Source organism: Panthera tigris, chromosome B2, assembly GCF_018350195.1.
Source record: "Panthera tigris isolate Pti1 chromosome B2, P.tigris_Pti1_mat1.1, whole genome shotgun sequence".
Lineage (NCBI taxonomy): Eukaryota > Metazoa > Chordata > Mammalia > Carnivora > Felidae > Panthera > Panthera tigris.
Window position 1 is genome coordinate 37,243,715 of NC_056664.1, and position 23,318 is coordinate 37,267,032.

A 23,318-nucleotide genomic window follows, 5' to 3' on the forward strand; every position below is an offset into this window, starting at 1 on the left:
TAGAATGTTGGTAATATATTGAGCCCCACTCCATAAACCCCACCTCCACAAGACTGTGAAATACGCAAAGAGGTTAATTGAAATTATCCTTTTATAAAGATCAGAAAATATTATTTGATGATCATTAACTTGCCCAAAGTCATAAAGAGATAAGTGAACATTTGATGGCAAGGGAAATAAAGAGTGGTACAAGGAAATTCATTCCCAGGACTTAGTAGACAAACCATGGAAGTAAGTCCCAAAGGTTATACAGAAATAGAAGCTTAAATAAGAAAAGGGAAAGTCTCCATAATGGATAATATATGCCATTACCTCACAGTAAAAAGATAAAAAAAATAAATAAAAAGGAAAGAAAGGAAAGGAAAGGAAGGAAGGAAGGAAGAAAAAGGAAAATACCAATAATTGATAAATCTTCAGTTTGACCAAGAGTAAGGGAGAGAAGACTAAGTTTATTAAATCAGGAATGATAGGGGGAAACATCACTATTGACCTGACAAAAATTTAAAAATATCATAAGATAATACTATGAACAATTATGCCAACAAATTAAGATAGCCCAAATGAAGTGGGCAAATTATTAGCAAGAGACAACTACTGGAAGTGACTCAAGAAGAAACAGAAAACCTGAAGAGAACTATAAGAAGTAAAAATACTGATTTAGTAACCAAAAACTTCCACAAAGAAAATACCAGGGCCAGATGGCTTCACTGGTGATCTCTACCAAACATTTAAAAAATAACACCAATTCTTCACAAACTTTTCCAAAAAATAAAAGAGGAGGGAGCACTTCCCAACTCATTTTATGAGACCACTATTACCAATTCCAGAACAAAGATACCACAAGAAAAGAAAACCAATATCCCTTATGAATATAGAAGCAAAAATCCCAACAAACTACTTTCAAACAAAATCCAGCACCCTATAAAAAGGATTATGCACGGGGCGCCTGGCTGTCTCCATTGGTTAAGCGTCTGACTTCAGCTCAGGTCAAGATCTCATGGTTTGTGAGTTCAAGCCCTACGTCGGGCACCACGCTGGTGGCATGAAGTCTGCTGGGATTCTCTCTCTCGCCCTCTCTCTCTGTCCTTTCCTGGTGTGCTCTCTCTCTCTCTCTCAAAAATACATAAACAAACTTAAACAAAATTAAAACTAAAAAAAGGATTATGTACTATAGCCAGGTGGATTTATCCCAAGAGTGCAAGGTTAATTACATATGAAATTAACCAATATAATATGCCATATGAATAGAATAAGGAACAAAATCCGCATAATTATCTGAATAAGTGCAGAAGGGGCATTGAAAAAAATTCAACACTCTTTCATGATGAAAACAAACGAGAATAAAATGGAATAAAAATTTGTTCAAACTAATAAAGAGCACCTACCAAAAACCCACAGCTAACATCATATTTAATGGTGAAAGGCTGAATGCTTTCCCCCCAAAGATCAGGAGCAAGACCCTCACCACTTCCATTCAGCACCGTATTGGAGGTTGTAGACAGGGCAGTCAGACCAGAAGAAGAAGTAAAATGATTTCTATTTGCAGATTACATGATTTTGTATATAGAAAGTCCTAAGAAGTCCACAAAAAAAACAAGCAAGCAAACAAACAAAAACTATTAGAGGTAATAAACAAGGTCAACAAGATTGCAGGATATAAGATCAATTTTTAAAAATTTATTAGTTTCTATACAATAGCCAGAGCCATCCAAAAATGAGATTATACGTGAAATTTCATTTATGGCATCATAAAAAATACTTAGGAATAAATTTAACAAATAATTTCAACACTTATACATTGAAAAGTGCAAAACATAATTGAAAAAAATTAAAGAAGACCTAAATATATGGGAAGACATCCTGTGTTCATGGGTCAGAAGACTTAATATTGGTAAGATGTCCAAATGGATCCACTCTCCAAATGGATCTACAGATTTAACATAACTCCCATCAAAATCCCAGCTGCCTTTTTTTGTGTAAATTGACAAGCTGATCCTAAAATTCATAGAGAAATACATAGGACACAGAAGGACCAAAACAGTTTTGACAAGGAAGAACAAAGCTGTAGGTCTCATACTTCCTGAATTCAAAACTTACTGTAAAGATACAGTAATTCAAACAAGATGGTGCTGGCATAACAATAGACATATATATCCATGGAATTGAATTGCAGTCCCATAAATAACCCCTAACATATATGCCCAAGTGATTTTCAACAAGGGTTCCAAGCTGTTGGATGAGGGAAAAGATAGTCTTTTCAACAAATGGTGCTGGAAAAACTGATATCTACTTTTAAAAGAATGGAGTTCGACCTTTATATCATACCATATACAAAAATCAACTCAAAATTGACCAGAGACAAATGTAAGGGCTAAAACTATAAAACTCTTAAAGAAAACAGGAGTAAATCTTTGTGACCTTGGATTAGGCAGTGGTTTTCTAGATATGACGTCAAAAACGTAAGCAATAAAAGAGACAATGAATAAATTGGATTTCCTCAAAATTTGAAACTTTTGTACTTCAAAGGGTGCCGTCAAAGAAAGTGAAAAAGGCAATTTACAAATGAGAGAAAGCATTTATAAATCATAAATCTGACAAGGGTCTGGTATACAGAGCATATAAAGAACCCTTACAATTCAACAATGAAAAGTCTAATACCCAATTTAAAAGTGAGCAAAGAATTTGAATAGATATTTCTCCAAAGAAGATATATAAATGACCAACAAGCACATGAAAATATCATCAACATCATTAGTCATTAGGGAGATGCAAGTCAGAACTACAATGAGATAACCACCTCACTCCCAATAAGATAGGTTGGAAGAAAAAGATGGGCAATAACAAGTGTGGGTAAGGATGTGGAAAAATTAGAACTTTTATGCATTGCCAATGGGAATGTAAAATGGGGCAACTGTTTTGCAAAACAGTCTGTCAGTTCTTCAAAAAGTTAAACATAAAGTTACAATATGACCCAGTAATTCTACTTCTAAGTATATAATGAAGTGAATTGAATATATGTCCGCACAAAGACTTATACACGAATGTTCATAGCATTCGTGTTCATTATTCATACTAGCCGAAAAGTGGAAACAGCCCAAATGTCCATCAGCTGATGAGTGGGTAAACAAAATGTGGTCCATCCATGCAGTGGACTGCTACTCAGCCATAAAAAGGAATGAAGTTGTGATCCATGCCACAACATGAATGAACCCTGACAACATTATGCTAGTAAAAGGGGACAGAACCAGAAGTCACATATTGTATGATTCCATTTATATTAAATGTCTAGAATAGAGACAGAAAGTAGATTAGTGGTTCCTGGTTGGGAGGGGTCATGGGGAGTGACCACAAATGGGTGTGTGATTTCCCTTGGATGATGAGAATGTTCTGGAATTAGATGGAAGTGATAGTTCCACAATGTGATGAGTAAACTAAAAAACATTGAATTATATACTTTGAAAGAGTAAATTATACTTCAGTTTTAAAAGTTTAAGGAAAGAGTTATTGAGCACCTACTGCATGCCACCCACTGTTCAGGTACTGGGCTAGCCACCGGGATCTAGCTCCTCCCTTTCCTGGGGCTCACATTCTAGTGTGGGGGTAAAACAGACAATAACCGACAAACAAGTGAGTATATACTATGCTGACAAGAAAAGTACATAACCTGCTAAGAAAGAAGCAGCGTGAGGGACAGAGTGATGGGAGAGGTGTGCTGTTTTACATGGGATGGGACAGGGAAGCCTTGCTAAGAGGGTGAGGAAGATCTGCAGTGTGAAGGAAGTGAGGCAGTGCAGCTCTCAGGGGGACATCTTTCAGGCAGAGGGAATAGCAGTGAAGCTGGAGTGTGCCTGGGGAGCAGGCCATTGCAGCTGGAGGAGAGTGAATGGCTGAGCGGGGGGAGAGTAGTGAGGTAAGGTGTGTGCGTGTGTGTGTGTGTGTGTGTGTGTGTGTGTGTGTGTGTGTATTGTGTTCATGCAGTGTGTGTGTTGAGTGTGTGCATGTAGTGTGTGTGTAGAGTGTGTTTGTAGTGTGTCCGTGTGAGTTTGTGAGTGTGTGTAGTGTGTGTTCGTGAGTGTGTATGTAGAATGTGTGTAGAGTGTGTTCATGTAGAGTGTGTAAAGAGTGTGTGTGTAGAGAGTGTGTCGAGTGTGTGTAGACTGTGTAAAGTGTGTGTGTGGAGAGTATATGTGTAGAGTGTGTACGTGTAGTATGTGTGTAGAGTGTGTGTGGAGAGTGTTTAGGTGTGTGTGTGGATAGAGTGTGTGTAGAGTGTGTACATGTAGTGTGTGTGTGTAAAGTGTGTAGGTGTGTGTGTAGAGTATGTGTAGAGGGAGAGTGTGGAGAATGTGTACGTGTAGTGTACATGTAGAGTGTGTAAAGAGTGTGTGTGTGGAGAAGAGATAGTGTGTAGAGTGTGTATGTGGGGTATGTGGAGTGTGTAAAGGGAGAGAGAGAGAGAGTGTGTGTGTGTGTGTCTGTGTGTGTGTCTGCAGTGGGGGCTATTGTGTATGTTTAGAGGCTGTAGCTAAGAACTTTGCACTGGATTTTGGGTTTTGCTCTGAATGAGATGGGAAGCCATCAGATGGTTCTGAGTAGAGCATGGACATGATCTGATTTAGGGCTAATCCCTCTGTCTGCTGGGGAAGAAGAGCTAGTAGGGAACAAGAGCAGGGGACAGGAGTGCGAGTGAGGTCACTGGTTAAGCTTTTGCAAAAATCCAGGCGAAAGATGACGGAACCTTGGGCCAGGGAATGAAAGTGGAGATGTGGACAAGTGAGCAGATTCTGGGTGTGTTTTGAAGGGATGCCTCTAAGTCTCCTCCTAATCCATTCATGGATCAATATTAGAAAGTCAGGCCACCTAAATGGAAAGCAGCTCTTCCTTTTCAAAGGTGTATTTCAGAAGAGTTGGAAGGAGACAGGAGATAGACTGTGGCTCACACTCAATGTGTTATCACTGTTTGTCCCTATCAAATCTTCCCCCCATTGACCAACTGAACATTTGTGTGTTCTTCAAATGAAGGGCTCAGCATCTCTTTGAATGATCCAGAGGCTCCTCCATTCAAGTCCCACCTCCCTTTTCTTCTCCTTTGGTAGGTTGTGTGGATTCTTCTCGGCTTTCTCTGGGAGCAGTGCCTGGTTCCACCTCAGCCTCTTGCAATTCCTGATTCTTCAAGCGGTGCACTGATATCTACAAGATATCTGTGACAATCCTCTGTCAGGCACCCTTGCAAAGTTTCTCCCTGTGACCCTGAGTTTATGAATAGTCTCTAATGTTGCAATTTACAGAGCCTCACAGAATTTCTGTCCATTAGCCATGCAGTGCTGTTCAAATGATGTGTGTCCTGACAACTTCTCTGGTTCCTGACATACTTCCTCCCACCCCATAAATTTCTCCATCACTTATAACCTCCTCTAGTGGTTCCCAAGTTAGCCTCACTGTTTTCGCTACCACAGTGCCCCACTTCACTGAGGATCCAGGCTCATCTGGGATAGAAGGGCAAAAACATTCCCTGCTTCGCAATGTCTCCACTGACATCCTTTTCTGGCCCTGAGATCATGCCCCTAAAACTCAAGGAAATTGGGTCTACAAAAGTTTGCTTGAGAATTAATTTCCAATTCCAGTTTCACAAGCATGATTCAGAGACTTCTTCATTTAGTGAGTTCATGTGGCACGGTGCAAGTGGGTTCTCTGCCTGGGACCTCAAATGCACTAGAGTCTAAATAGCAGATTCTCCCCCGAATTGTAGTCATACTTCTGATGTTGGAGTGGCCTCCACTTTCTCTTCATGCTTAGTTCCAAGGTGGTGATCTAATCTAAGGAGCAGTTACCCCTGAATACAGTCCTCCTGGGGCTGAGTTGCCTTGAGTTCTATCTCGGAAAATAGACAATCATGCAAACAAACCCAAAATGGACAGAAAGCACTGCAACCCTGACATCTTAAAAGAATAAAAACCCAATTAAATTTTCACTGAAGCATCTGTTAAAACACCAAAGAAAGATTCTAATAAAAATATACAGCAAAACTCAAAAATCCTCTTTCCCTCTAAATACCTGTGATCACCTCATTTCCCAAATCCCCAAACTCTCTAAAAACCCAACCTCGTGTCCTTTGTATGTCTTTGCCCTCAGCTTTCCAGACAGTGCCTCCAGTTTCTGTCCCACTCATTTCTGTCATCAACACAACCAAAGGCCACACCTGTTTGAGTAACAAGGGCCCTTGTTAGAAGCCATGGCGGGAGGGAGGCCATGACCATTGAGGAATTATTTTTTTTGTCCCAATCCTGTTACAAAATTTACATCTTATCACAGTGGTCCTTCTCCTATGTTACAGAATGCAGAACTATCTCAATGGGGCAAGGACAAGAGGTACATGCTCGAAAGCTGATTCAGGTGTCCATGCAGCAGGTAGGTGACAAGGACAACTACTCCTAGTACATCATTCTTGCTATTAGTCCTCTGGACATCAGGTCTACCTGGGACTGCCACAGTGATGACTTAAGCATTGTGCCTGTGGTGCTCCATCATCATTTTCCTTTTTTTTTTTTTTTTTTAATGTATGTATAGTCAATCTGTGATTACCAATGGATTTTAAAGTTTTTAATGTTTTTATTATTTGTTTATTTTAAGAGAGAGAGAGAGAGAGAGAAAGGGACGGACAGAGAGAGAGAGGGAGAGAGAGAGAATCCCAAGCAGGCTCCACGCTGTCAGTGCAGAACCTAATGCAGAGCTCAGTCTCACAAAGTGTGGGATCATGACCTGAGCCAAAATCGAGAGTTGGAAACTTAACCAACTGAACCACCCAGGCATCCCTGATTACCAACGAATTTTAAACTGCAAGCTGGTTTGCTCCTGACATCCCCACAAAAAAGCTTGTTTTATTTTCTATAGTGTAAGCTCTATCTTATTTTCACTAAATATTTTTTTTTTTTTGACAACTTGGCAGACACACTTTCTGGTTTCTAGGAATGGAGCTCTAGCAAGTCTTGGAATTTGACAATCAACATTAATAGATAGTGCTTGAGAAGTGACAGACCGAGACAGTTACATTTCAATTTTTGGTTAAAGTCAGACTTTATTCTTTTCATTAGTGGATAGTTGCAGATGAATAAGAAATATTTGAGGATGTTATGTTTAAATATTGATGATGGTTTTTATTGAAAATTGCAAGCTGGATGGACTCTTGAGAAATATTTTCCATCACACCTAATAATACACAGGACATTAATTTTCTAGAGATGCTTGGTTGATAACAATTTCAGCTGTGATAAGAAACTGTACCACTTACAAAAATAAAGTAAGATCTCGGTTTATTTCTAAGCTTTTGATCTCCAAATGTCTGTAGCAACTTTGGTGCAGCTTTTTCTTGGGAATTAATGACAAGAGAGGGTTAATGAGCTAAGGCTCTGCTTGGGCCATCGAATTCTCAAGTTAGTCATTATTTCTCAAGTGCCCTAAGCCTTTTTCTTTATCACTTAATTATATTCAATAATCTAGTGTATCTAATTTATATATATCAAGGCAGTTACATATAATTATTTTTACTCAGATCAAGTGATTCACTCCAAGGAGTGATTTGACAGTTTAATTCTGGGTCTTAAATAATTTCTTTAGTTTCCGTGAATGAGAAACTTCTAAATTTCAGCAGTACATTCACACTAACCTTCTTTGGAATATTAGCTTTTATAGCTTCCATGTCCTGTTTCTCAAGGTGGGATAAGTATGGATAATAATGACATTTTGAGAAACAAACAAACCAACAAACAAACCAACAGCCCATGAACATATACAGCCACATTGCCCCTTGAGGGCCACCGGATTTTTGAGATGAAACTGACATTGTGGAATGAAATGGAATACCCAGCGAGTAACTGGATCCCTGCGGCACAAACTAACTACGAAGTCCATCTTACTCTGCAGCCCCCTGTTGTCTAGACAAACACGTCCCCTTTGCTGCTGAAGCCAGTTCGAGTTGTATTTTCTCTCACGGTAGGAGGCATAACACACAAGAATTACCGTATATTTACTGCGCTCACTATTTTGTAGCTGTATTGATCTGATCTTTATATCAGGGTATCAACATGTTGTCCGGTTAAAAAAAAAACAACAACCTGTGTTCTCATAGAGCAGCATTGGCTATGTGACTTATATTGTTAAAGACAGTTTTAGCAAGTATTAAGGTAGTGAGTGCTTAGTACATTTTGTGGCTTTGGGACTATATGGGAGCGGTGATGACAACAAATGTTTATTTTACATTATGGTAGCACAAGTCACCACATGTATTGTCTCCATCTTTCATGAGATAATGTGCATTTCTCTCTGTGACTACAGATGATTTGGTTCGGAGGTGAGTCAGTTCCGATTCACCTTAGGATGAGTTGTTACAAATTCCACAATACCCGTTCCTACCATTAGATGGTGCACACACTGTACTTACACAGGGCTTCAAGCTTTCATTTCTGTTTCCTTCTGAACCTGGGGTGGCTGAGTACTATTGTTTTGAACCCACTTGATTCCAAGTAACCAGATTTACCAGTAGCAGAAGAAAATGTTTGTATTGACATAAAATCATCTTACCCAAAATAGGTGCTCAAAACAGTATTTACATGTGCTAAGCAAAGGGTTTTTTTTTCAATCGTACATTTTGTTTTAATAAAATTGTAACAAAAAATTACAAGATATTAATATGAAATCATTTTTGAATACAGGGTGGCTGGGTTTTACTGCAAAATTGTCACCTTGGCCTAGAATTCATGGAAGAATTGCTAGAGACGTTAATTACCACGGAAGCCAGTGATGACTCTTTCCGAGTATGGATAACTACTGAGCCCCATGATCGATTCCCAATTACGTTGCTTCAGGTTTGTTGCCGTGACATAAGTGTCTTTTCCTTGAGAGTTGTTTAAATAAAGATGACATCGTGGCGTTATTGAAAGATGAAACCACAGCAGGGATTTTGGTGCAGTAGAGTCTGTAAGATCTTATGTAATAATGGTCAAAGTCTTAACTATAACCATCCATATTATATAGGAACTATTTCCACAGAAGAGTTATAAGCCTCGGTAGTAATTCATGGGGTTTCAGCTGTGATTGATGTCATTAGTTTACACAGTGCTGAATTCTAGCCAACATACCATGTACTGTAAGCATACTGTTGTCTGAGGGATTGTAATTTCTATTTTATCCTTGACAATAATTTCTAGAAACAAAACTACCGTTTGCTTTTTACGACAGACTTCTCTCAAATTCACTAATGAGCCGCCCCAAGGCGTACGCGCGGGTTTGAAAAGAACATTTGCCGGAATTAATCAAGACCTTCTGGATATCAGTAATTTACCCATGTGGAAGCCGATGCTTTACACGGTAGCATTTTTACACTCCACTGTGCAGGTAACTTCTGAGAGCAGTTTGCACATTTAGGGGATCCTAATACATTGTTTCTCTGCTGCACTGTCAGCTTACCTCACCCTGCCTTTTCTCTCCTTCGTGGCCCCTTTCCCCACCTGGCATAGTATCTATTTGTCTGTGTAGTTAAATGTTTTCCCTGCTCCTGCCCCTCACTCTGGCCATGGGAGCGGAAGACTCTTGAAGGCAAAGACTTTGTCTTTTTGTAACTTCTCAGTCTCTCTGGCCATAGGAGCATCTGGGGCATTGCTGGAACTCAGTAAATATGTGTGAGATGAACATGGTTATTTAGATAGAAATTTGGTTTTCAGAGTACCTATGCTGGCCAGGAGCGTTATATGTACTATATCATGTAATGCTAACAGTCACATTTCTCAAGGTGAGAATGGTGTATCACCATTTTAAAAAAGAGAAAATTGAAGTGTCTGGGTGGCTCAGTTGGTTGGGCGTCCGACGCTTGATTTTTGGCTCAGGTCATGACCTCATGGTCTGTGGGATTGAGCCCTGGGTTGGGCTCTGTGCTGATAGCGGAGAGCCTGCTTGAGATTCTCTCTCTCTTTCTCCCTGCCCCTCCCCCACTCATGCTCACTCTCTCTCTCTCTTTCAAAATAAATAAGTAAAAAACTTTTAAATAAATAAATAAGCCAGAGGACATTGATTGATAATATGTCCAGATGTATAAATAAATGAATGAAGATAGTAGCACTAAAGCAGGAGCAGCTACTATTTGCTAGATGCTTTTCATAGATTATTTAACCAGTCTGACTGCAATGCCTGTAATTTTCCTCAGACTCTCAGGAATTTGTTCCTTGGACTGTCCTAAATAACAGGAGAACTAGACACAGGGACAACGCAGCCCCAGCCTCACTCCGGGTCCATCCCCCCATCCCTTTAGTGTGTGGCAATAAATTAACCACGCCCAGAAAAAATTAAATAAAATAAAAATGAGGAAATTGAGGCTTGGAGAGGTTAGGGTAACTTCATAGGTGGTAGATCTAGGAGTCAAGCCGGATGCTGCCTGCTTCGGGCGGTGGTGTGTTTTGAGCCAGCCAGCGAAGGTGATGGTGACAATGAGAAGAAGAGTCACAGTGGTTACCTGTCATTTTCAGGTTGTTTACTATTTGCTTTTACCATACACTTGTATATTAATTTAGTAATTTTATGACTTTGCAGCCATACGGTGTTTTCATTTTGTTATTGCTTTGTTCTACATTTGATTTTATATTTTGTCCCATATTTGAAAGCTGTATAATTTTAATGTGCTTGAGTCACTCCTTGATTTTGGAGAGAGATGAACAGGCTCCTTTAACCCCTTCTACATTTCCTCCTTCCCTGAGGCTGGAGTGAGGACAGAATGAATCACTGGCTTGTACTAGGAGGCCTGCCTTAGCTGTGCATAGTGGCACACAGAGCTTCACCTCCTCTCTCCCCTCCTGCCCAAAGCTGGAGGGGAATTTGGTTCTCATCCAAGAGAATACTGGGCATATTTACCCTCAGGCTCCTTGTCCCTGCCACTCTGCCAGGTTCCCTGCTGCCCAGCGGAGAGAGCTGTGTAGAGGAGACATTGGTGTATCTCCTGTGAATTGGCCCCCTCCCCCTGAGAGAGTTAAAACCAGGTTAAACACTTTGTGGGTGGTTATTTTTACCAAGTCCCACTGTGGCCTTTGGATTGTAAATTACAGCTTTCAAGTCACTGAAGCCTATTTCATACATTCTTATCTGGGAATTGTTTGCTTTGCTAGGCCTTATCATACTCTAATACAAATATTACTTTAACTCTGTTATTTAATTCCCAATTCGCAAATAATATATTTTATGATTCTGTTCCCAGTAGTGATGATTCAACTCTTCCACTGAGCTTATCATGGGGAGATGATTGGGGGTATTTTCCATATGGTCAGTGGGGCAACCTGTGTTTTTGTGGCCATTATCCAAGTGCTAAATAGAAGAACAACAGTGGGGCCGTGGTCCAGTCATGGGGTCAAGGAGTGTTTGCTCTTAACATGACATACATTTGGATTAAAACAGAAAAAAGTCTCCATTGCTAGGGCTGTGAAAGTAAAGGTTGAATGTCTCTTAAAATACAGTCATAGTGTGCTAGATAGAGCAACCTCATTGAGGATCAGGAGGCTGGGACATTATGCTTGCGGTAAAATCAATTAGCTATGTGGGGATTGTTAAGTTATATGCCTCTCAGGACCTCTGTTTCCTCATCTGTGTGTTTAGAGTCAGAAGGAGGTGATCTTTCAAGATTTTTCCCATTTCTAAAATTCCATTATCAAGTTCTGTGACTACACAGGGAGCACAAATAATCCAAGCATAGCTTCCTCCGTTCTGTTTTCCTCATTTGCAGAAATATTTACTGTGATATTGCCTAAATAATTTGTTTTACTTGTTAGGATGGCACCTACCTGATAGGAAAATGCAGGTTTGGGGCGAGCAACGTCCACATGGCCCAGGAGCTTGTAAGAGAAAATCTCAGGCTGGCCCCAGACCTGCTGAATCAGAATCTGCATTGTAAGAAGATGCCCAAGTGATTCACGTGCACATTAAAGTTTGAAGTGAAGCTGCTACAGGAAGGACGTTCTGGGTTGGAATGATTGTGACTTAGATTTCTCTAGTGTTGGACATAATAGCCCAATACCTGATTTGTTAATTGACTGATTGATTCCTCCAAGTTAACCTAGTTATCCCTTGCTCTATACAAACATGATGCATATGCATTTGTCCTTGCAGAGACTGACAAAAAGAACAGGGAATTGGTTCATGTCGCATGCTCTGAAGCTTCAGGGCTGCGTAGGGGTTCGTGCTGGAGCCCATCACGAGTCAGAACGCAGAACCTGGTGGTGAAATAGCGGTCAAATGCAAGAACTGTGTATCCCCCAGTGCAGTTTCCCTTACTAAACTGTGCTTTGGCATCATGTCATCAACTCACCCCTGCTCAAGGGCATCATGTGTTATATGGATCTTGCTCATTGTTACAGAGAACAAAATGAACACCCCTCCTCTCCCATAGAAGGGGAATATACTTGGCTGGTCAAGGACAACTGTCTTGGGCGGCATAGTGAAGGGTGTGATTTGTTTTGTTGTTGAGGTAGGAGCAGGCTTACCTAGTAGGAGGAGGCCATGGGTGCTTCCATGGGAACTTACAGAGATACACAAGCCAATTCTGCGCCAAACTCTTCTTGCCCCAGACCCCCCTGGGCTTCCCTCTCCTCTCCTCCAGGAACTTACTGTACACATATGCCAGGAAGTTACTGCAGCAACGGCGCCCTTACCACAGTTGGGTGATGTCTCTGCCCTAGCAAGCCAGCTCTTCTGCCCTCCCAGAGAGAGCCCAGCATCCCCAGTGCTTCAGCTACATTTGGCCACTACTCCCTGGGGGCATTTCTACATCCTCTTGGAGATTACTCTCAATGGAAGCTTCCCTCTGGCCTTAGTATCTTCTCTCTATGATACTCCAGTGCAGCGTCATTCTGGGTTTCAGAGCAAGGCCACATTCACCCTTTAGGATTTTAATTTTAAATAGGTCTTCCTCCAGAGTCTTGGTCTTTTGAAACTCAATAATTACATTTATGGTGTCCTCCCACAAATTCTGCAGTATTCTGTGGAAGGTCAGAATGGCACCTCTGGTTTTTTCCTGTTGATGGTCAATGTACCATATTTTGTTTGAACAGTGCATTGGACCCAATGAATGTCTAATGCAATGGTTCTCAGCCATTGCCTGGGCCATAGAGTCCCAGGGAGGAGGCAGCAAGGTGAGGTGCTCAGTCTTTTAAAACACTTCTTAAGTGATTCTAATATGCAAGAAGAATTGAGAATTGAGAATGACTGCCAAACATCCACTGCCCTTAAGATAGGAATCCTTGGGGTGCCTGGGTGGCTCAGTCGGTTAGGTGTCCAACTTTGGCTCAGGTCATGATCTTGCAGTCTGTGAGTTCGAGCCCCCTGTTGGGCTCTGCTGACAGCTCAAAGCCTGGAGCCTGCTTCTGATTCTCTGTCTCCTTCTCTCTCAGCCCCTCCTTTGCGCACATACACACTCTCTCTCTCTCTCTCTCAAAAATAAATAAATGTTAAAAAAAAAAAATCCTTCATCATCTTCATGTCCTTTCCATGGTTTGGAGTTTTTCTCCTCATCCCCTTGGCTTGCCTACATTGAGGCCCATTTGGGGGGATTTTTCTAATGGTTTATGTACAAGTCTGTGAGGTTTTTTGCTGGAGGCATTGGTTAGGAGCTCTTGGGGCTTGCGGTGGCAGTTGCAGACTTGGATATTTTCTTCAGGATCCTAAAAATAATTAAATATTAAATAAAATGGCCACATGGAACAGGGCCCAGGTTCCACTGACAGTAGTTCTTCCTTCAGAAAAGTGTTTTCTTCTCCCACATCTTGTTTTCTTTCTCAGGTTTGAGCCTTGACAAACATCTCCTTCAAGTTTAATGGTGCATACGAAGTTCTGGCTTCGGGGAGGCATGATTGCAAAGTTCTTAGTTTAAACGTCTTCAGAATAATTTCAGTAATATGATTCAGGCTTAAAGAAAGATCTCTCACGTTTTGGTTGATGGTTTTTCCCAGGGGTTCTGTCCATTTCTGTTCATTATTTTCACCTTTTAAAGTTTCCCTGCTGTTGTGTAGTATGGATTGCGTTTTTCATTTTATGTTAACTCCAGTTATTAAATAATCAAGATGTGGTGCTCCAAAGAGAGCCTTGTTTTGCAGATGCAACTGAAGTGGTTCTGTGTTGGGCCGTGGGAGGTGGACTCATTGGGATGAAGTAGAATCTAACATAAGATTGGAAATGGCTTTGACATCATTAAGATGATGACTCCAATGGGCAACTTTTCTTCAGCGTCCAAAGGAGGAGTCCAAGTTTTCCGCATTTCACTAGCAGTTCTGTGTTTTGAAGATTCCGTGGAATAGAAAGAAGGAACTATACTGGTCAAATTCAGTAAAGTGTAGACTAGTCTTCCTAAAATCACCACTTTCCAACTTAATAATAAATAATAACTCCCTCTTATTAAATCAGGTTTTAGCTCTTTGCCCTGACATTCATATCTGCCTACATTCCACGCCCGAGTCATCGTATGAACACATAGTTCCAGCTACTTACCTGAGGTCACTGTCTGCTGTAGCTGCTCAGCAGCCTCTTGCTGGATGAATCACAAGCTTTGTGTTTCCTCTCTTTGCTCATGGTCTTTGCCAAAACCCAGCAGTCTTTTCTCCCTGCTTTTCAAAGGCCAGCTTCAGTTTCATTCTTCCCAGAAGCCTCTGATTGAATGTCTTCTTCTTCTTATCATCTGTTAAATTCTGACAGTTAATTATACTCACTATCACATTGTCCTCTAAGGCTTATTTTCTCAAATAGATTAAAACTTCTTGAAAATACATTGATTTTAATATTTTTCCATTGTCTCGCATAGGACTCATCCCATAGTTTCAAAAATACTAATGGGACTGAAGAGATTCAATATTCCAGGCAAAGCCCCTTGCTTTTGAGCTTCCAAATGAGTTCTTAGTTCTCCCAATGGCTTGATAATATTCCAAGGTGATAATTCAGGGTTCTTTCTTTATTGTCACTTAGATCACTGAGTACCAAAAAAATTGTGAGAAAATGAAATGACTTCCTTTGTGAAAGAAAAGTCACTACCCCCCCCCCCGCAAGATATTCTCTTTTTTTTTCCAAGATAAGCTAATAAGTCTATGACTTTAGTGAACCAACCTAAAAAGTAAATGCTTTAAATGAAATTTGATAGTAAATAGCATAAAGTGAAGTGAGTCTCAGCATTGGGGCAATTTTCAAAGATCACATTTTAAGGAGCAACAGAATTGCAATGGCTCAGTGCATGTAAATGGGAATGTTTCCATAGAGCCAATTTAAGCAGCTTTAGTAATTGGAAAGGAAGAATTATTTTTCATTCAGTCTCTTGTCTAATTGAACAGTAAATTTTAAAAATTAAGTCAAACACAGGTGAAACTATTTTAGAGTTGGTTCTCTTTTTTAAAAAAGTGGGAAAACATTTGCATCTCACCAATAAATGGTTAGCTTTCTTCTCTTTGAAGACTTCAAGATGGAAGAAATTCCAGAGACTCAAGGCTTAACTGAATGCATTTTCATATTAATATCCCACAGCCCCTCCCAAACCCACTCTTGTTCCAAAATAACCTAGAGGAGGCTCAGCTCAATGTTTGTGGGATCCACTCAAAAAATTCAAAACCTTGTGTCAGCTTCAGAAATTACCCCCCAAGAGGATGAGAGGGAGAGTGCCTTTCATTCTGATAATTACCAATAATCATTCTAGTGTTTATTACACAATCATAAGCCTTTCCCCAAAAAGGCGCAAAAGGGGAGACAAAAATGGGAGACACGTTTCTCACTGTCAAGGATCAAAATCTGGTTACAGGACCAAGTATTTCAACATGAAACAAGTAGAAAAACACATCACGGCAACATGAATGCTGAGACCAGGAAGCAGAAAGCCATCAAGAGAAGCTGACACCTTTAAGAGCCAGGGCTTTTCCCCTTGCTGCTGGGATGATACCACAAGTCTCTCCCATCTATTAAGGCACCTCTGCTCCTTCTCGCCTCTCTGTGTTCAAGGTAGAAGATGGTGCTTCACAGCTCTCAAGTTTCTAAGTCTCCCTGGTTAAAGCTCTAACTCTAGATCAAAGTTCTGAACCCTAAGTCCAAACTCCTGGGAGGAGAAATCTGGTTGGCCTTTCTTGGGCTGGCTGTCCACTTCAATCTAATTAGATCTAATTAGATCTAATGAGCTAAGGGATGAGGGTGGGAGTTACAGCATACAAATGTGTAATACCTGACAACTTAACCTAAAGAAGTACAGGTCTGGAAGTAATGTTAGTAGTTTACGTTTTTAAGAGTGGTTTGTTTGCCCTTGGTCTTGTTAAAAAGGAGACAGCAGACCCAGAATGGAGTTACTTGTGCTAAGCCCACATCACCAAACTGAAACTAATACCTAACCGAACTGCAGTTTCAACCTTCTCCAGGAATGTAATTTTAACCGGTCAGTCTGGGATTTCCTGGTCAGCACCAGTGAGGTAATCCCCTAATAAACCCCCTTTGTCCCCCAAAGGAGATCCTTTTTTTGTCCCCCAAAATAATCCTTTTTTTTCCACTTATGATTTTCTTGTGCCATCCCCCTCTGCCTTTAAAAACCTTTCCTTTTCTGGGGCACCTGGATGGCTCAGTCGGTTAAGTGTCTGACTCTTCGTGGGATCCACTGCAACTCAGGCCATGATCTCCCAGTTCGTGAGGTAGAGCCCCACACCAGGCTCTGCACTGATGGCACAGAGTCTGCTCGGGATTCTCCTTCTCTCTCTGCCTCTCCCCCCCAACTCTCAAAATCAGTAAACTTAAAAAATAAAAATAAAAATAAATAGTAAATAAAAACCTTTCCTTTTCTGTAGCTCTTCGGGGCTCCTTTCTATTTGCTAAATAGGATGCTGCCTGACTCATCAGTCATTCAATAAAGCCATTTAGATCTTTAAAATTTACTCTGTTGAATTTTTGTTATTTAACAGTCTGATCTCCCAGGGTCAGAACATCTGCACCCAAATTAATTTTCATGGTTTACTTAATATTTTAAAAGCATATTCTGAAAATCAGTAATTAAACCTTCGTGCTTTCTGAATTTTTTCTCTGACCTGTCCATGAACTTGTCTAAACTAAAATTCATTTAGATTCTTTTTTTTTTTTTAATTTTTTTTTCAACGTTTATTGATTTTTGGGACAGAGAGAGACAGAGCATGAACGGGGGAGGGGCAAAGGGAGAGGGAGACACAGAATCGGAAACAGGCTCCAGGCTCCGAGCCATCAGCCCAGAGCCTGACGCAGGGCTCGAACTCACGGACCGTGAGATCGTGACCTGGCTGAAGTCGGACGCTTAACCGACTGCGCCACCCAGGCGCCCCTCATTTAGATTCTTTAAAGTGGTGGTATTAATTAGGATCTAAAGCATGGAGCAGCTGCAAGAAGAAGTATTGGAATGGTCTGTGAAGACAGTGTGTGTGGGGAGGGGGTGGGGGAAGGCAGAAGAGAGAAAGTTACTATATATTTAGAGGTAAAGAAGTAGAATTATCCTGTCCCATAGATGTACTGGGATTCTACTCTCCATATAGGTTCTCACCTCAGCCACTAGGGTCAAAGGGCTAGGAGCTAATCCAAATAAATGATTAGACCCCCTTCCCCACTTAGAGACTGGTTATATGCTGAGGCAGAGGTAGCTGATGGTATAGTAATATTTGAGTTAATTTATGTGGTTTGCTATGTGATTAGAGCCTGGAAGTACCAGTTCTCACATTTACATACCTTTTAAAATGGTCTCCAGAATATTGAGGCATTTGTATCATTTGATCTGAGACCAGTTGGATTGATTATGGGTAGTTTGACAATTGAAAACATTAGCCACTGGTCCAGAGGAGAGAACAAATAGGGCACTGTGAAAGTTTTAAGAAGGATGTGTCATGTTTTACAATAGAGATTTGGGGTTTTCAAAATCTGAAATTGCAAGATTACGAAGTGACACCAGCAGGGGGTTTAATGCTCCTGAGTGTTTCAGTTATTCAAATTGAAAAACAAAAATTTAAACCCTTACTTTTAACATTTGAAATTTCTAAGAGGGTAATTTAAAATAAATTCATTTATTTATAAATTCAGCTATTTATTGAGCACCTACTGCATTTTTTTGAGCTGGCGATGGAAACTGAGACTTTTTTTTCCCAAGAACTACAATTTGGCAAATATTTGAACATTTTTTCTTGTAAACCATCTGGCAATACAGCTAAGAAATAATAGTTCTAATGGTTAATAGATCCAAAATTGTATACTGTTCTTTTATTACATCAACTTATCTCTATATCATGCCTGAATCTTCCTGTACTTTATGTTTATTAAGAAATCAGCTACATTCAATTTTAAAATCTCACTTATTTTCTTTGGCATTTTTAAGGAGCGACGCAAATTTGGTCCCTTAGGATGGAATATTCCCTATGAATTCAATTCTGCTGACTTTACAGCCAGTGTCCAGTTTATTCAGAATCACCTTGATGAATGTGATATTAAAAAGGTGAGTGAAATTGCTTCCCCCCCTCCCCCAATTTTTATTGCTGTCCTTAAACCAAGTTTCCACAGACATTTTCAGTGTATAATATACAGGGAACCTGCCAAGGTTTTCCCCGCCTCCCCGAATCAGCCATTTATTGGTCCAGCCATTTCCACTCACACCCCTACTGCCCATAGGGGTGCATTTGAATCCCCATCTCATGCTTATGTCCCTGCCCCCCTCCTCTCTCTCCGGCGCACATACACGGCAGAGACAGACCACGAATGAAGAAACTTCACAACCTTCCTCATGCCTCACCCAAGTGCCACAGTGCACTCCAAGACAATGTCCATCTTAAGTCAGACTTTTCTTCCAGCATTTCACAGATGCCTCCTCAGAGGTGAAAGAAAATGTTATCTCTCAGCCCACGTGAAAGTGCTTTCTCACCTTTAGTCACATCTTAACACATGCTTAAACTTATGGAGATACATAGCAATAATTTTTAGTAACGGTCACTGATCATTGTACAGCACTTGACAGCTCTCAGTGCTCGTGCATTGAGGATCTCATTTGTGTCTTCACAACTCTGTGAGGGAGGTACAGAAGGCATTACTATTATCCTCGTTTTCCTGATGAGGTAATAGGAGAGAAGGAGGGACTTCCAAAAGGTCACAGAGGTGAGAACACAAACCCAGTTGTCCTTTCACATGTGCTTCCACATCCGTTTTTTCCTTGATCTTGAGCAAGTTTATGAGCCTCCCAGAGCCTGTTTCCTCATCTACAGAATGGTCATGGTCTCTGTGAGGAATAAATGAGTTAGCATTTGTGAAAGCACAGTATATTGGGACACAGTAAGTACTCAATAAACACAAGTGTTCTGCTGTCTCCCCCTCTCTTCTTTCTCATAGTGGATCTTGAAGCTAATTATAGATACTGTAGTGTCAGTATGGTGACAGTAAGCCATGATGAATTTTTACCTGGGCCGCTGGAGGATCTAGAATCAAACCATCATTTTTCCTTGAAATTACAAAGGCATATTAAATCGAGTATGACAACTTGATGAAAAATTGCATCATATGGGTTCATATTCTGTTATTATTTATCATTTGATATATACAAATAATAGTTAACCTTGAAATAGTTGCTTTGAAAGGCAGTGGAGCTGATGAATCAAAGTTTAACCAAAAGAAAGTCAATTAAAAAATAAAGCATCCTTACTTTTCTTACCCCAAATGTATTAAGTAAAAAATAAAAGAAAATTAAAAAAAACTATTAATATCTGCAATATATTGCTAGGATAAGATTCTATGGCAATTAGTAAATACTTTGATTTAGTTATAGCTCACAGAATGAGACAGCAAAGAATTGCGTTGTAGAAAAATGCTGTGAGTGAATAATCTTTTAGTTGTTCTCATACTGATTCAGAAAATATATTACTAAGAAAGTGTATTAAACAGTTGATTACTTGTTTTTTTTTTCCCTTTCTTCACTAAACATGACTTTTTTTTAACAGCTTGGCATTACTATAATGAGTATTATAGACGATTACATCCACAGAATGAAAAGTAGTCTTCCCCCACCCCAATTTTAAATAATCAATGAGTAATAAATTCACTGATATTTAGCATTATAGATTTTTCTTTAGTGACTGAACCCTGGCAGTTTCAGTCATGTGATAGCAAAAGAGTTACTAATAGAGTCATTTTAAATGCAATCTAGTTAGTGCTTTCTTTTTGAGACCTTTCCTCCAGGGAAGACCTGAAATATTTAGAATTATCTGTTTGGATTGACAATTAACAATCTTTTTATTTTTAATAAAGGGTGTTTCATGGAGTACGGTTCGGTACATGATTGGAGAAGTACAATATGGAGGCAGAGTGACAGATGACTTTGATAAACGTCTACTTAATTGCTTTGCTAGAGTAAGTCAGTTTACAGAAAAAGCATGGAGACACATTTCATTGCATTTTCCTTTTAAACAGGAATGTTTGTTTGTTCATAATCACTGAGCCAAACTTAAGGGGAAAAAAAAATATAGAGCAGAGCCGCTGAAAAGAATCACCTAACAAAGCCAAAACCAAAACCAAAACCAAAGCCAAAGCCAAAGCCAAAGGCACAGCCAAACCAACCAGCAATCAACTTGTGGTCCTTGTGGTCCAAAGTAGAATAAGGATCAGCTGTCAATAGTCTGTGACTATTCTCCTGAGTTGCACATTTTCAGGGTCTCTCCCCTCCTTCACATGACAGGTGATTGACTGCTTCCTCTGGCTATGAGTCTCATGAAGATTTCAAGCCCCAAAATAAGTGACTGGAGAATTAACTATAATTTGGGTGTTGTCATCTTTTTCATTAGGACAGACAACTGAAAAGTGATAGAGTGCTCATTTTTTCCTCTGTTCCCGGTAAAATCCACATACATCACATTGGTAAACATTTTCTAGAGAAAATTATTCCTTAGCAATTACAGCTTTCACACCAGTGATAAATAGTGTATATGTATATATATACACACACACATCAGGCTCAAACTCTTCTTAAAACTTTTACATGCTAAAGAAGCAATATATATTACATAAGTGGGAAAAATCAGATATATGAGTATTTTATGGTTATTTGAATTCTTTGTATTAGGATCTATATTGGTAATTCTCTGTTTCAATGATCTTTCCCCCCTTAACAAAAACAACAAAGCATAAACTTTGAGAGTATTTTGGTAAGCTGGAGGTTGGCCAGGAATCTGATTTTTCTTTCAACCCTTATTTATTTCTGCAAGTTTTCCTTGAAGCTGTATGTGGAGAAAGATGGATGATGATAAATGTCGGCAAGGATGTGTGGAGGCAGGAGCCTGGCTGCTGGAGATTAAAATCAGTACAGACCTCCTGGAAAGCAGTTGGGCAAAACTTACTGAAATTAAGTATCCTAGATAGACACGTCACAGGACATTTCTAGAAAAAGTCCACAAGTGGACATGTATAATAATGTTTACGGCAATATTGTGTGTGGAGTTGAAGGTGACCATCATAGGTTGGTTTCTCTGGAAACAGACTGAGATGGAGATCTGCTTGTGCGCCCCCCTCCCTGAGGGCATGACCTTGGTTGAGGCAGCTGCCTTCTGCCAGGACAATTTCTGGGGAGGGACATGGGATTGAGTGCCTGGGCCTTAGAGAAGAAACTGGTGGTACATCACAACATCCACTACAGACGCCTAAGAATCCTAAGAAGTAGTGGATGAGCACAGTGGAATACTACTGCTCACCCTTCTAGGGTGCAATCTGGTGACACTTGGTCATGTCAAGTGTGTGATACCTTCTGAACCATAAGCCCACTCCTCAGTATATATCCCAGAGAAATTTGCAAACAGGTCCATGGACATGTACAAAGATATTGCTCATAGTATTGTTGGCAGTAGTAGGAGGTTGAAAGCAACCTGGGAGTCTGTCCTGGGGGAATAGATGAGCTAAATATTGTAGACACCTATCATGGAACACAATGCAGCACTTGGAAGAAATGATCCATATAGTATCATGCATAGATCTTAAAAACTTAGTGCTGAGTGCACAGCTTAAAAAAAATAAAATGAGATCTAGAAAGCAATACATGTATATTTCACAAGGACATAGATCAAGCACATTTAAATAGATGCCCTCAGAGGGAAGGAGACTGGGAGTGGAGATCAGGGATGAATGGGGAAAAACTAACATAAAGGGGGCCGAGACTCATAAGAAAAATAAAGGAATATAGTAACTCACCTCTATATCTGAGGTTTAAAGGAAGAAAAAAGATGTCTTTGAAAGTATACTTTGTGTTAGAATATTGTAAAAGTACCTAAAATTGGAGGTTTAGCACTGGAGACTCTGAGAAGTGGTTAGATTTTGCATCTACATTGCATTGCATGGTACAGATAGTACCAGAAGAATGCTGATGGTAAGGGAAGAGGGGTCAAGGGCCACTCTTGTTTTGACCTAAATAACTGATTAGAGAATAAGACCATTTACAGAGGAGAAGGGCTGCAGATGGAATGAGTTTTATTGGCTGGGGCTGGAAATTAGGAGTTCTGCTATGATCATGTAACTTTTGAGAGGTCCACAAGACACCCAATTGAAGTTGTCCAAGACTGTAAGTTCCCCAAAGGCTTTGCCTCATTACACCACTGTCAGATTCCCAGCACCTAGCGCAGAACCTAGAACATATTAGGGGCCTCAATAAATATTTGTTGATTAAGTGAATGAAGAAGGGTAAACATGGCCGTTGGATTTACAGGTCTGGAGCTCAAGAGAGAGGTCAGGGCTGGAGAAAAAGAGTTGGAATTTGTCAGCATATAAGACAGCCTTTGAAGTCCAGATAACAGATGAGAGCATCATCTAAGAAGAAAGTGTAGAGAAAGAAAACAACAGAAAACAAGCTAAGGACAGGGTCCTGAGTACTTTAAAGTATCAGGAAAGAAGAAATGGTCAACTGAGAAGGCTCAAGGAAGATAAGGAAAGAGATTTTACCTGTACTTAGTATTTGCTTGATAAACCTTTGAAAAATGCAACTACTTAAAAAATATGCAATGTACAGAAAAATGCATAAAATATAAACATACAGCTTAATAACTCTCTTTAAATAGACATAGAACATTTCCAGTTCCCCCAAAGACTCACACATGCCCCCTTCTTCCGCACAACTCAAGATACCCACAACAATTTCATCCTCACTAAACTTTCACCATCTGAGTAAGTACTGCTTATTAATGTAGCTCAATTTTGCCTGTTTTTGAACTTCATATAAATGGAACCATGCAGTATGTTGTCATTTTGGTGTTCTGGCTTCCTGTTCTCAACATGGTATTTTGAGATCCATCCATGTTGTGTGT

At 40.0% G+C, this 23,318-nt stretch overlaps 1 protein-coding gene across 6 annotated transcripts in view; it reads left to right on the plus strand.

The window, feature by feature from the left end:
- Nucleotides 1-23,318, plus strand: part of DNAH8 (dynein axonemal heavy chain 8) — a 325,383-nt gene that overhangs the window by 253,995 nt on the left and 48,070 nt on the right. For all 6 annotated transcript variants that reach the window (XM_042986265.1, XM_042986264.1, XM_042986266.1 and 3 more), the window contains 5 exons: nt 6,335-6,408; nt 8,709-8,861; nt 9,235-9,390; nt 18,371-18,487; nt 20,284-20,385. In XM_042986265.1, coding sequence (XP_042842199.1) covers nt 6,335-6,408; nt 8,709-8,861; nt 9,235-9,390; nt 18,371-18,487; nt 20,284-20,385 — 602 coding nt within the window. The remainder of the gene's footprint in view (nt 1-6,334; nt 6,409-8,708; nt 8,862-9,234; nt 9,391-18,370; nt 18,488-20,283; nt 20,386-23,318) is intronic.